Genomic DNA, 13,488 nt, shown 5'->3' with positions numbered 1-13,488 from the left:
GGCTGACAAAAATCACCTTAAAGAATGAAGGAGTTCTTTTGCCTCCCGTTTTTAGAATTAGTTCACCATGGTTAGAGTGCCACGGTACTTCTGCAGAAGTTTGAGTAGGCAGGAGCTACGTAGATCAAGTCAGCACTTGGGAAACAGTGAGAGATGAAAGGTTAGTGTCCATCTGGCTTCCTCTTTCCCCCTATTTATCCAGACACAGGTCCCAGTCCCTGAAATTGCACCACCCATCCTCAGGGTGTGTCATAAACCTCCTCAGGTAACACTCTTACAGATACACTCAGAGGTGTGTCTCGTAGATGATTCTGAACCTAGTCAGGTAGACAATGGAGACAAGTCATGACAGTAACCACAACTGACCACTCATGGTTGACTTCTTTTTCCAGACCCTGACAAGCACCAACTTACCTTCTGCCTTTACAGCTTTGCCTACTCTTCACTCTTCATATGAGCGGAACCCTACAAAGCCAGTTCTAGATCACAGTCAGAAATGTGTCCCACGGTCATTCTTTCCCTTTCAAATTGCTACCTTGTTCTTTTGTCTTCACAGAGACATGCAGAGGACTTCTGCTCTAAGGGACAAGTCATGGAATGATACTGGGGACAGTCAGTGCCTGAACCTTTCTAGTCAATTTGGATAGTGTCCTCGTTAGTTTTGTCCACTCAACACAGCCTAGAATCTTCTGAGGTGAAAAGCCTCAACTGAGGACATGCCTACTGTGGGCATGTCAAAAGGAGGTTACCTTGATAATTAATTGATGCAGGAGGGCCATTACAGGTGGCACCATCTTTAGGCAGGTGCTTCTGTACTGTATTAAAAAAAATAGCTAGCTGAACATGAGGCTCTGAGTGAGCAGGCAAGAGATTGAGCCAGCCAGCAGCATGCTTCAGTGGTTCTTGCTTTCAGGTTTCAGGTTACTTGAGTTCCTGCCCTGACTTCCCCTGATGATGCCCTAACTGTGACCTGTGAGTAGAGCCTGTTCATCCCTAAATGGTTTTTAACATGGTGTTTATCACCATGTAACAGAAAGACAAACAGGTAGAAACCTTCATTCTCTTAGACCTCTCTACTCTACATAGTGTGGCTAAAAGTACTTAAACACAATTGGCTTCCACTCACACACAAAATTTGCCTTCTGCTTGCTTCCAAAGCCAAGAACTGGAAGAGTGGGTCATCTGTGCCTGCTACAAGTCTTCAGATACACCAGTTGAACACTAGTGTCTCACCTGTGACCACACATGTTGTGGAACACAGGCTGACTGTCTCTACTCCAGTGAATGGGAAGAGCTGGGATCTGAGGCACTAATGCTGTATTTGGGCTAACCGTTGAAGAACTGTCTCCAGAATGTACCCTTATATAACAGATAAACTCCCCTTGCTGATAAATGCCAGTTTTCCAGTGGACTGTGGAAAATTGTCTATTTTGGGGCCACTCCGTGGGAGTCCACAAAGCCCTTGCTTGTGTTGTGAAGAGCTCTGGAAATTCAAATCTGTGTCAGAATTTGCTCTCATTTGCGGCCAGCTTTCTGTCTTTGGGTGGGTGGGTGGGTGAGTGGGTGGGTGAGTGGAAGGGAGGAGATGAAAACCTCTCAATGGAGATCTGGAATGGAATCAAAATAAATGAAAGGCCTGCGATGCTATTTTTAGTGCTCTGGGTGAAGAGAGCAAGGGAATGACAAAGCACTCTGCATGACAGCTACGTCCCGACACTGGTTGCTTCTAGAATTACGGTTACTTGCCATTGCAGTCTTTACTAACTCTCTCTCTCTCAGAATGCATGCAAAATACCTTCCCAGAGAAGACATGGGTGCTGAAATCCTTCCTCCATTACAGAAGGGTGAATGGAAAACGTGAGTTATTATATCCTAAGATACGGATTTTCACGAACCTTCATTTACTGTTATTATCTCTGTGTGTTGTGCATATGTGAATGTGCATGAATGCACTTGTGAGGGGAGGGTGTATACATGTGCACACGTGTCTGTGAAAGCCAGCAGATGACTTCAGGCATTCTGTGTTGGTCTCCACCTTATGTTTTGGAACAGGGTCTCTCACTACACCTAGAACTTGTCATTTGAATGACAATTGAATAGAAGGCCAATGAATCAATCCTTCCGTCTCTCCTCTACCTTTTAGCACTGGGGTTCAAGGTATGTGCCACAACACTATCTAAACTCAAGTCCTCATGCTTATACTGTGTCTTAGTTGGGGTTTTCATTGCTGTGAAAGAGACACCATGACCAAGGGAACTCATGTAAAGGAACTACATTTAATTGGGGCTGGCTTATAGCGTCAGAGGTGCAGTCCATTATCATCATGGAAGAAAGCATGACAGCATCTAGGCAGACACAGTGCTGGAGAAGGAGTTTTACATCTTGATGCAAAGGCAGTCAAGAGAAGACTGCCTTCCAGGCAGCTAGAAGGAGAGTCTCAAAGCCAAGCTTCACAGTGACACACTTCCTTCAACAAGGTCACACCTAGTCCAGTCAGGTCACACCTCCTAATAGTGCTACTCCTTGGGCCAAACATATTCAAACCACCACATTTGGCAAACACTTTACCCACTGAGACAAGTCCCCAGCCTAAGAACAATCTTCTAGACCAATGTGTATAGTATAAAAATTCCCACAATCATGCTTGTGTTTCTAGGAAGCTTGTTAAGCATGAGTGTGCCTGGATGACACTGTGGTTATCCAATTTTATATTCCACTTCTGAGAAATGTCTTTTTTTTTTTTTTTTTTGTGAGACAACAGTATCCATGGCTGTCTGAATATTGGCTTCTACTGATAAAGAGTGAGTTTCATTGCTAGATCAGTAAGAACTAAGAAATGCATGATGTTTTCATCTGTAGGGCATATTTGGATTTTCACCCCAGGATTCTTCTTCCTCATCGGGTTAAAAGCTAGAGTTGAACATCTTAGTCCCTTCTGGGTCACAGATGCTGCCCTGTGTCGTTTACCACTGTCTCCCCAGGCATTTCTCACAGGTTCTAGTGATTTTATTTTACTCCCTCTACATCATCATCCTGGAAATCAAGAACCCAGACATGTTAATCTCCACATCCAATTTCACACAATGGATCAAAATCTAAGCACACTGAGAAGCTGGTGGGCTGGAGAGATGGATTGGCTGTTAAGAGGACTTGCCACTTTCCCCAAGGACCAGAGTTCAGTTCCTGGCAGCCACAATCAGGCAACTCGAAACCCCCCTATAGCTCCAGCCAGTGTCCTCTTCTGGTATTTGTGTATTTGTATATTTGTGGCACATGTAATAATTAATTAATTAGCTAATTAATTAAAGTCTGTTTTTAAAACTGTAAAGTTTAAGCTGTGTCTACAACGTGTGTGTAGAACATAAGCATTGTGTTGAAACTTGAACTGTATTCTCCACACACCTCATTGTGTGTGTACGCACAGGTTCCCAAATCACAGGGGTGAATCTGAAACACTGGTCTCCAAACATTTTGGATAAGGAATAATCAACCTAGACTGGGAAAAAGTCTACACTATAGATAAATGTTCACTAAAGTTCCATAAATAATTGCACTATTTGTATATTTGTTATTTTCTAATATAAACTAAAAATATGACCTCTAAATTGTTCATTTAGATGGATGAATGGGTGGGTGGATGGATCGATGGATAAATGATGAGTGAAAAATCAGTGGTTGGGTAGACAGACAGATGGATAGAGACAGGGTCTTCTGTGTTCCCTAACCTCAGATTCACTCTCCCCTTCAAGGGCAAACCTCTTCCCAGTAGGCCCATGCCTCTGAAGGTTTCACCATCTCCTGTTAGCGTTTCCATTTGGGAACCAAGTCTTCACCACATAGGCCATTCTAGATGTAAGCTATGGAACTTTCTCAATGTATTCTTGTTGTATACCCCGTTCTGAAGCCAAGGTGTCTTCTCCTTTCTAGGCTAACTTACTGAGGCTCCTGTTTTTATGATCTCTCAAAAGTTAGAACAGGGACAATTGCTCAGTTGACACCTGCCCAGCATGCCAAAAGTGCCATATCACCTGGGCCTCATGCCACACACTTGTGATCTCAGCATCTCAGAGTTGGAGACAGAATAAGCAGAAGTCCAAGCTCATCTTTGGTTATGCAGCAAGTTCAAAGCCAGGCAGGGTGACATAAAACCCTGACCATCTCCTGCCCTTCTCCTCTCCCCCCCAATATTACAAGCACTGGCAGAAATTCAATGCAAAGCAGGGCTCCAGATTCCCACAAGAACTGCACATTACCATACCAAAAGCACCCCATAGGATTTCTGCAATGGTCCACCAGGAACCACACATGCTCTCCAATATATAAACCCCAGTGATGAAGGCCTAGTGCCACTGAAATATCAGTCAAAAGTGCGGGAGTCCAGATGTCAAAGCAATAAAAACTCTTCTTTTTTCCTCTCTTATTTTTATTAAGATATTCTTGATTCAGACAGGGTCTTACTATGTAAATCATCCTGGCTCTGAGCTTGCAGTCCTCCTGCCTCAGAATTCCAGACTGCTGAAATTACAGGCATGTGCCTCCATGCCCAGTTCCTAACACTGCTCCTTCCGCATATCTCTCCCTCCATGTACTCATCCCTGCATCTGCGATTCTCCCTCTGTAGCTATAAGCTCAGCATCTCTACAGGCAGAATCACTAGTATAACGTTAGCCGTATTTGGGTACTTAAGGGAGACAAACCGAGGGACCCCCTAAACACCACCACAAAAGTCTGTGTGCTGTATCCCAGATCACCCGCTCTCCTTAACTCAGGAATGTCTGTCACCCCGCGTGATCAGGTTCTTGGGCTGGCAGCTAGGGAAGGCAGAGACAGCTGGCGAGTTATTTTCTCCTTTATACACAGGATGATGAAGCTAATCTGGATGGGAAATGTGGGGGAGAAGGGGAGGGACAAATGCTTTCTGCTCTGACCAGAAATGGGCAAGGTTAAGAACTCTTCCTTTTCTGTAGATGAGAAGCCTACATAGTCAGCTAGGGTCCTAGCAGTTGGGAAGCAGCTAGATCCAATCACCAGCCCCTGGTGTGTTAAAAAGAATCAGGTTTTAAATCAGCCTTATTGTTGGTTTTAGGGATCATTACAAAATACTTCATTGGAATTGCATTGTTTCTGGAAACTGGAAAATCCATAAAAAGTATAGCAGTGTTTGTCAGGTCTCAGGTCTGACCAGGAGAATGAAGTTAATCACTCTTGTGTGTGACTGTTGAGCTAAGTCAGAGAGAAACTTGGATAGCTAGAGGTGTTCTTTGTAACAATGTCTGCCAAGTGTCCTGACTAGGAAAATACTTGGCTGGATAGAGGGATAACCTGGGAATTTTCCAATCTAAAATTTACCATCTTAGAACTTCCATAAAGTAAGTTGTTTTATAATTACGCATATAAAAATAAGTACATATAAATATGTATGTCTATCTGTACTTAGTACATGTTAAGAAGAAAAATACATCAATAGAATATTTGCTACTGACCTATGACCTATTTGTTTAAAGTAGCTGGGGGACAACTGTAATCTCTTCTCCCAGCCTTGTCCAGCCTCAGCTCACGAGGCCACATGCTACAAATGTGGTTCAATGCAAAATCCTAAAACTTCAGACCTTATAAGCTATTCCACAAATGTTTTTTAGGACTTCACTCTGTGGTTCTCAAGTGTGAGTTTCTGAGATGCCAACTTGGAACTGTAGTTGTCAGAAGCCTGGACAGAGCTGTTAAACAATACATATTATCCAGATTGTTCGCTGGCTATTGTGTGTCACAGTATTGTAGTTAGCCACGCCTCTCTGGGTTCCTACGTGGTCTTTCTTCTCCATCTCTGGCTCCTGCAGCAGCAGTATAAATATTTACCTCTGCCACAGCTGATTGATATCAACAAAGACTCCACTTTGTAAGCACAATCTTTAAAGTACTTTTAAAAGATTTATTTTTATTTGTGCATATGGGCATTTTGCCTGCATGTATAAGTGTGTACCCTGTGAGTATGATGTCAGTATCAGCCAGGAGAGGTTGGCAGATGCCCTGAGACTGGAGTTAACAAAAGGTTGTGAGCCATCCCATTGGTGCTGGAAACCCAACCTGGGAAGTCTGGAAGAGCAACACATGCTCTTAACCACTGGGTTATCTCCCCAGCCCTACACAATTTTAAAAGCTGAAACATAATTCCCCCATTTAGACTATATATTACCATCTTGCTTTTAAGGAACGTGAAAATAACACATATTAAAAAACACTCACAGAAAAGACATAAAACACTATATTCATTACTGTTCTGGTGATTTATGACCACATACCTGACAAAAACCAACGGAAAGGTGGAGACGTTTAGTCTGGCTCGTTGCTTGAGGGTATGCAGTCCATCCTGGTGGGGACCATATGGCAGTGGGACAACAGATATATCCGTGGCTGTGTGACACTAGAGGACTGCTTGCTTACGACTCTGTAAACCACCAAGCATAGCTGGGACAGAAAGTGGGCCTGGGATGCATTCCTCAAAGCCTGCTCCCCAGAGATCCATTCCTTCCAGCTAGATGCACCTCCCAATGCCTCCATAACTTCTTCCAAACAGCACCACCAGTTGTAAACTCTACGTTCTATAGACGATTCAAGCATGTGTGGGCACATTTCACATTCAAACCATAACATACACGGGGATTTTTTTTTTTTGTATGTTTGATTAAGATGTAATCTAAATTTTCACTTCTCTTAATATAGAATATTCAAATTAAAAATAAAGAGGCTGACTAACAACCTCCTGTCTAACAACTGCTCTTGGTGACATTCACTCTCTTAGATCTATTTACACTGAGAAGACAGGCCCGAGTATCATACTGGTGGACTTTTCTGCACTCCTACATTCTGTTGGCTTACAGCTCTCTTGTATTCGATTAGATAAAATACAGTTTTTAAAATATGCTGTTCTTTGGTGGATTTTTAAATTTTTCTATTTCGGTGTATGTGTCTGTATATGTATGGAGTGTGTGTGTGAGTGAGTGTGTGTGTGTGTGTGTGTGTGTGTGTGTGTGTGTGTGTGTGTGTGAATGTCAGCATGATCATGCTATGGTGCACATTTAAAGATCAGAGGACAAGTTGTAGGAATTGGTTCTCTCCTTGCACTGTGGGTTCCAGGTATCAAACTCAAGCCATTAAGCTACAAGAATTCTTTTCCACTGAGCCATTAGACCGGCTCTGAAGAATTCTCTTTCGGAATGTGTCTTAGTCAGTGTTTTATTGCCATGAAGAAATGCCATGACCATTACAACTCCTATAAAATGAAAACATTTAACCGAGACTCGCTTACATTCAGAGGTTTAGTCCAGTGTCAGCCTGGCAGGAAGCATGGTGGCACTCAGGCAGACATGGTGCTGGAGAAGTATCAGAGTTCTACATCTGGATCAGCAGGAAGAAAGGAAGACACTGGGCCTGACTTGAGCATTCAAAACCTCAAAGCCTACCTCCAGTGACACACTTCCTCCCACCGGTCATACCTCCGAATAGTGCCATTCCCTGGTGGACAAGGATTCAAATCTATGAGCCTATGGGAGCCATTCTTATTTAAGCCACCACAGAAAAACAATCACCATATTGCTTTTCCAGGAACTGGGTTGATAGTGAATAAGCAATAACTTATTTCTTGTGTGGTTTTAGAAAGAAACAAAAAACAAAAGCATGTTCATTGCTCTAAGCCCTGAATTTAAAGCTTGATTCATTTCATTAAGCAACTCCTGAAAACATTTTTGGAAGATTGTGTGCCATGCAGTGCCTGTCCCAGATCCCGGGACAGGTGTCCCAAGTACCCAGGCATAAGGCTAATGGGTGGATGGAGAGTATTCATGAACAAATTACAAGAAGAAGAAAAAATAACCACATGGCCAGGCACCGTTCTTCCATTCCCATTGAGTGATGACACAAAATAAAACTGACATATGGATCCCAGCTTTTCAATATCAACATTAGGAACTTCAAAAGAAAAAATATTTTTTGAGAGTCATTTCTTTTTAATTGAATGAACAGACTATACATTTTAAAGGCATCCAAAGAAAGAAGAGATAACTATGAACTAAAATTGCTTGGGTGTGGCTCTAATGAGTCCCTGGAATCCTAAAAACACCTATGAGTTTATAAAGATGGGCTGTCATGTGTGTATGACAGATATATGGATCTAGATTTTGGAGTGTGTGGAGTTCACAGTCTGTTGAAACTGTTTTGCAAGCTTGACTTGGTGGCTCTGGCCTTAAATCTCAGCACACAGGAGGTCAAGAAAAGAGGGTTGGGAGTTCAAGGCTGGCCTGCCCTATATAGCAAGACCTTGACACAAAAATAGATTTCATACATGAATGGATGGAACTATAGATGGATAGACAGAGACAGAGCAGGAAGAGGATGGCTAGAGACAGACAAGTCTGGTAGAATATGGAGGCTATTTTCTAGCCATCCACAGCGTAAAGGCACAGTAGGGTAAGTATGGGCAGCAATTGAGTGAATATTCCAAAAGGGCTAGTAAAAAGAATTTTGAATGTTTCCAACATCAAAAATGGTCGAAATCTGTGCTGAGACATACACCAGTCATTCTTATGTGACTGACCATTACACACTAAGCATGACCTGACATGTCACATTTTAGCCCTTAAACATTCATAACGACTACATACAGGATTAAAATGCCCTTTCTTTTGTTTTTTGAGATAGGATCTTACTTCGGAGTCCTTCTTGGCCTGTAACTTGTAATAACCCCCATATCTCTACATCCTGAATTCTGGTACTACAAGCAGGAAGCACCATGCCTGGTTTCTAAAATGGTGTTCTTTGAAACAAAGCCATTGGTCCTAAGCTCAGAAGATAAGTGGAAAATGTCAGTTAACATTCATGGAGCCTGAGAAAGCCCACTCCCAATGCCTTCTTTAGTCCATCCATCCCTCTTCTGCACCCTCGTTTTTTGGGACTCCAGCCATTATGGGTGGATAAAACCATCAATGTGACGACGCAGAATCATCACACTGGAAAAAGGGGGTGGCATCCTGCAGCACCCAAGTACTTCACATGACATATCTAGTCACTGAGTGATCTGGAGCCAAGGATGGTGTATGTGCAGGTGGTGGTGAAGGACACTGGGTGATAGACGTGAAGTGAAAACGTGACTTCAGCAAGCTCCGCTGTGCGTCATAGCTGTTCTGTTGAGTGAGGTCTCAGCCTAACTTCTCAGTGTCACCCAACATCACATTGTGGACCACAGGCACTATCTGGGAGACTGAATGGGGGATTACTCTAGGTCAAGAGGTTAAGGACAACCTGGACATCTTTGAAAGAACCCCCCCCCAACACACACACACACACACACACACACACACACACACACACACACAATTTCTTTATCATCGATTCCCAAGACCTCCTTCATCAGATAGGCAAAGAATCTGAATGCAAAAGTTAAGATACCCAGTGTCCCTCCTTGAGAATTTTCAACAGTCAGAGCTGTTAGTTTCTGCTGTGGGAACCTGGGCTCTGCACCAGTACAGGTGAGACTTCGTACCTCCTTGCTCAGTACTTCCTTCTCTACCGTTTTCTCTGCACTGCTGATCCTCAAGAGTTGACCCCTCTGCATCTGCACCCTTGTGTTCTACTTCTGTCCCTGTTACTGTTCAACTGCGGTGAAGAGATACCATGATCAAAGCAACTGGTAAAGTAAGGTGTTTAACTGAGGGCTTGCTTACAGTTTCAAATTGTTAGTCCATAGCCAGCGTATCTGGAAGCCTGGTGGCACGCAGGCATGGCATGGGAGCAGTAGCTACGAGCTTGCATCCAGAACACAAGCAGCAGGGAGGGGAGGAGGAGAGAGGGCCAGACATGGGCTTTTGAAATCTCAAAAACAGCCCATAATGACACACCTTCAACAACAAGGCCATGCCTCTAATCTTTCCCAAACAGTTCCACCAACCAGGGAACCAAGTGTTCAAACATATGAGCCTATGGGGGCCGTTCTCATTCAAACCACTTTATTTTTGCATGAAAACTATAGTTTTGTGTATCAAGATCATAGTTTAAATACATCTATACTAAATAGAAGCAAACGTTTCTCCCTTCCAGCATTAGTCTCTAGACAACAGAGTATAGAAATTTTTACAGCTTTAGTTACTGTATGAAAGTAATCTAGAGATTACTAAAGTATACAAGAAAGGTAATTAACATGCAAATGATGTGTAGTTTTATATACTCAAGAATCTGAGCATTGTCCTGGGTCTTAGAACCAATCTCACATGGATGCTACATCAGCTCAATAAAAGAAAGATGTGCTAATTTTATTTCTAGATTTATTGCATTTGTAGGATATGTGTGTGTGTGTGTGTGTGTTTAAATGTCTATGTGTGGGTGTATATGTGGAGGCCAGAGGACAAATTCATCCTTAAGAGACATCTTCTAGTTTATTCCTTTCTTCCCTTTTTGTCTTGAGGTTAAGTCTCTTATTGACCTGGATATTAACAAGTAGACTAAGCTGGCTGGCAGTGAGTCTCTGCCTCCACAGCCTGGGACTGCAAGCCGAAGTTACCACACCTGATCCTTTTACACGGATTCGGAGGATTCAACACAGATCCTCAAGCTTGTAAGCCAAACATTTTATCAACTGAACTGTCTCCCCAGGCCTGACTCTCGATCGATGACAGACACAAAACAAGTCCTGGCTGACGAGGTACCTGATTTTGTAGCAACCATTTGAAACACAATGTGATAAACTGTAGCTTCCATTCTCCCTTATTTTTATAAAACTGGATGATTAGAAGAAATTCCAGCCAGGCTTCTGGGTCCAGATCTCAGGCAATAATGTTCTGTGATCTCGAGCCAAGAGTTAAACCTTTCTGTGGTGAGTTCTTTGTTTATAACTCAAGGACAAAACAGTACCCGAGTTATGAGGCTGCTGAGCTGCTGAATGTGAAACACTTAGGACGGGAGATTGTCTAAGCACACAGTAATGACTTATAATATCTTATCAATGACTTATAATATCTTATCAATTACAGTTCTCTCGGTATCCCAGGGCCCTGGCACGCACCCTCACCCTTGATTTTCAGTTCCTTACTATAAAATGGTGCCATATTTGTTTATAACTTAGACTGTCCTATATTATGCTTTGATTGCTTCTAGTAAGTAGTCGGTGAAAAAAAAATCACAGAAATAGTCATATTGAATTGCTTAAAGATTAATGGCTAGAATAAAAATTGTACGTGTCCCCTGTATATTATTCTTTTCAGATATTGTAAATATGAGGTAGGCTGCATCCTGGGATGTGGAAGATGTACAGATAGATAGAAGGCCAATGGCATTGGAATTCATCTTGCTTACAGTGTTGCATTCTGGGTACTGGAGACGTGAGGAGCACAGTGTAACACCAACTATTTGTAGAACAAATGTTCTCAAGTCATCTGCTGGTATAAATGCCTACTGGTAATTTTCCACTGGGAATTTGTTCAAATAAAAACATGAAGCCCTGCTGCACACTGGCAACACTCTTTCCATCTTTCGGCCCTAGAAAAGGCGTGTTACTGGAGAGACAACGTCATCTTCTTGGCCTCCTTGGGGACCAGGAAAAGCCGTGGGGAAGAACGCCGTGTTCATTGCATGTTTTTGTTTTGCCAAGGAGAGACCCTGCCAGTGAAGCAAAAGAGATTGTGATCAAACACCAGGGCCAGTGGCCCAGTCTCAGCGAGCTTAGTAGCCATGGGGGTGGAACAGGAGCCACAGAGTGACCTGGTCACCTAGAATAGATTCATTTGATGGAACATTCTGGAATTCAGGGTCCTCTCTCTCTCCAGGAGCCATCATCATGACTGCTCCTTAGCGGAGAGTATTTTTAAAAGGACTCACTTGCTCCTCATTTAACAATACACCCCTAGGAGGGGAGAACTTCTCACCAAGCAAGTTCATCAGTGGTTAGCAACCTACAAATCAGTCACACACATAGATGCTTCAGAACCTGCCTGAATGATTGCACGTGGTTTCCAAAATACCAGCCGGAATATTATCACATGAGAGACAATGAAGTGGGAGGAATCCTGAGTGCCTGGCCCGCTGGGCTGGGATCAGTGCTCTTAAAAAGAGATTGGTGGGAGGCTTGTGGCTCGATAAACAAGATGCTTGCTGCCTAATCCGTAACCCTGAACTCCATCCCTGGGCCCCGTGTGATGGAAAACAAAAAAAAAAAAAAAAACAAAGCAAAAAAAAAAAAAAAAAATGAACAAAAAAACCCAACTCCTGCAAACTGTCTTCTGACCTCCATATGTTTGCTGTGGAACAGGTGTGCTAGTATATACCACACAAAATGAATAAATGCAGGACCATGTTTATTTGAAAAATAACAGGCTCCTCAACCATGAGCGAGCCCACTATTTGTCTACCCCCTTTGTGCCCTTCTGCCCTCCACCATATGAGCAAGGGTTTCAGCTTGGAAGCGAAATTCTAGTCTGCTGTGCCTCACACTTCCCCACCTCCAGAACCACGAGAAATATGTTTCTATTGTTTATAAACTACCAAGTGGGTGTCAATCGCCCGGTTTCAGAAGCTCTGATCCAGCACTAAGACAATATTTCAGGAGACCCTAGAAGCCACAGAAGCCTAGATTTGTGTGCGCACGCATGCCTGGGTTCAAGAATGTTTGTGTGTGTGTGTGTGTGTGTGTGTGTGTGTGTGGTTGTTATGATGGTCAGAGGACACCCATGGGCTTTGTTCCTCAGGAGATATCCATGCTTTGAGACAAGGCATCTCTCACTGGTGTACAAATAGTCTGGCTGGCCAGCAGACGCCAGGGATCGGTACGTCCCTGCCTTCCCAGCCACACCCCACATTGTTTGTGGGGTCTGAGGAGCATGCTCAGGTTCTCAAGCTTGCAAAGTAAGTACTTTATCAACTGAGACACCTTCCCACCTCCAGGCTGAGCTTCAAGGTGCCAGAGTCATCTACTATGTTGAGATTGACAGACAAGACTCATTCCAAACTTTCATCCTATGTAAAGAGGAACAGACATTAAGGTAGGGTTGAACACACCGAACGTGTTTCAGTCATTCTTGTCCTTGACCACCTCATACATTGCAATACACGATTTACATGGCATTTATATTGTATTGGGTACTGTAAGCCCTCTGGACATGGCCAGAATGCAAGGTTGCAGAAGTGTGTGAACACTGAACCACTTCATACAGAAATCCCACACACCTTCTGATCTCCATATCTGCAGCAGGCCCTGGGACCAGTTCCCCAGACACAGAGGGACAGCTGGATTAAGTAAAAAGAAATTTTCTGTGCATCCCTGGGGAGGCCGGTGTGTCACAGCTATGAAGCCTGCCTGTGCTGTGCTCTCCGTATTAAGGACTGCCATGAGTTTAGGGACTGAGAGTTTTATGCCAGCCTGGCCTATATCCTTGTCTCAAAAACCCAGTATATGTGTGTGTGTGTGTGTGTGTGTGTGTGTGTGTGTTCATTCAAAGCATGTATGTC

The 13,488-nt window shown here is 43.3% G+C and overlaps 1 protein-coding gene across 1 annotated transcript in view; it reads left to right on the top strand.

Annotated features, from left to right (window-relative positions):
- Positions 1-1,750: 1,750 nt before the first annotated feature.
- CAP2 (cyclase associated actin cytoskeleton regulatory protein 2) overlaps positions 1,751-13,488 on the top strand; it is a 157,970-nt gene continuing 146,232 nt past the window's right edge. The window contains exon 1 of the mRNA XM_080915482.1: positions 1,751-1,857. Coding sequence (XP_080771608.1) covers positions 1,781-1,857 — 77 coding nt within the window. The 5' untranslated portion in view covers positions 1,751-1,780. The remainder of the gene's footprint in view (positions 1,858-13,488) is intronic.

This window comes from Micromys minutus (genome assembly GCF_963924665.1).
Source record: "Micromys minutus genome assembly, chromosome: 1".
In the NCBI taxonomy this organism is placed as follows: Eukaryota; Metazoa; Chordata; class Mammalia; order Rodentia; family Muridae; genus Micromys; species Micromys minutus.
Note: the sequence above shows the minus strand (reverse complement) of the source record. Positions and strands in the feature narration are given on the sequence as shown.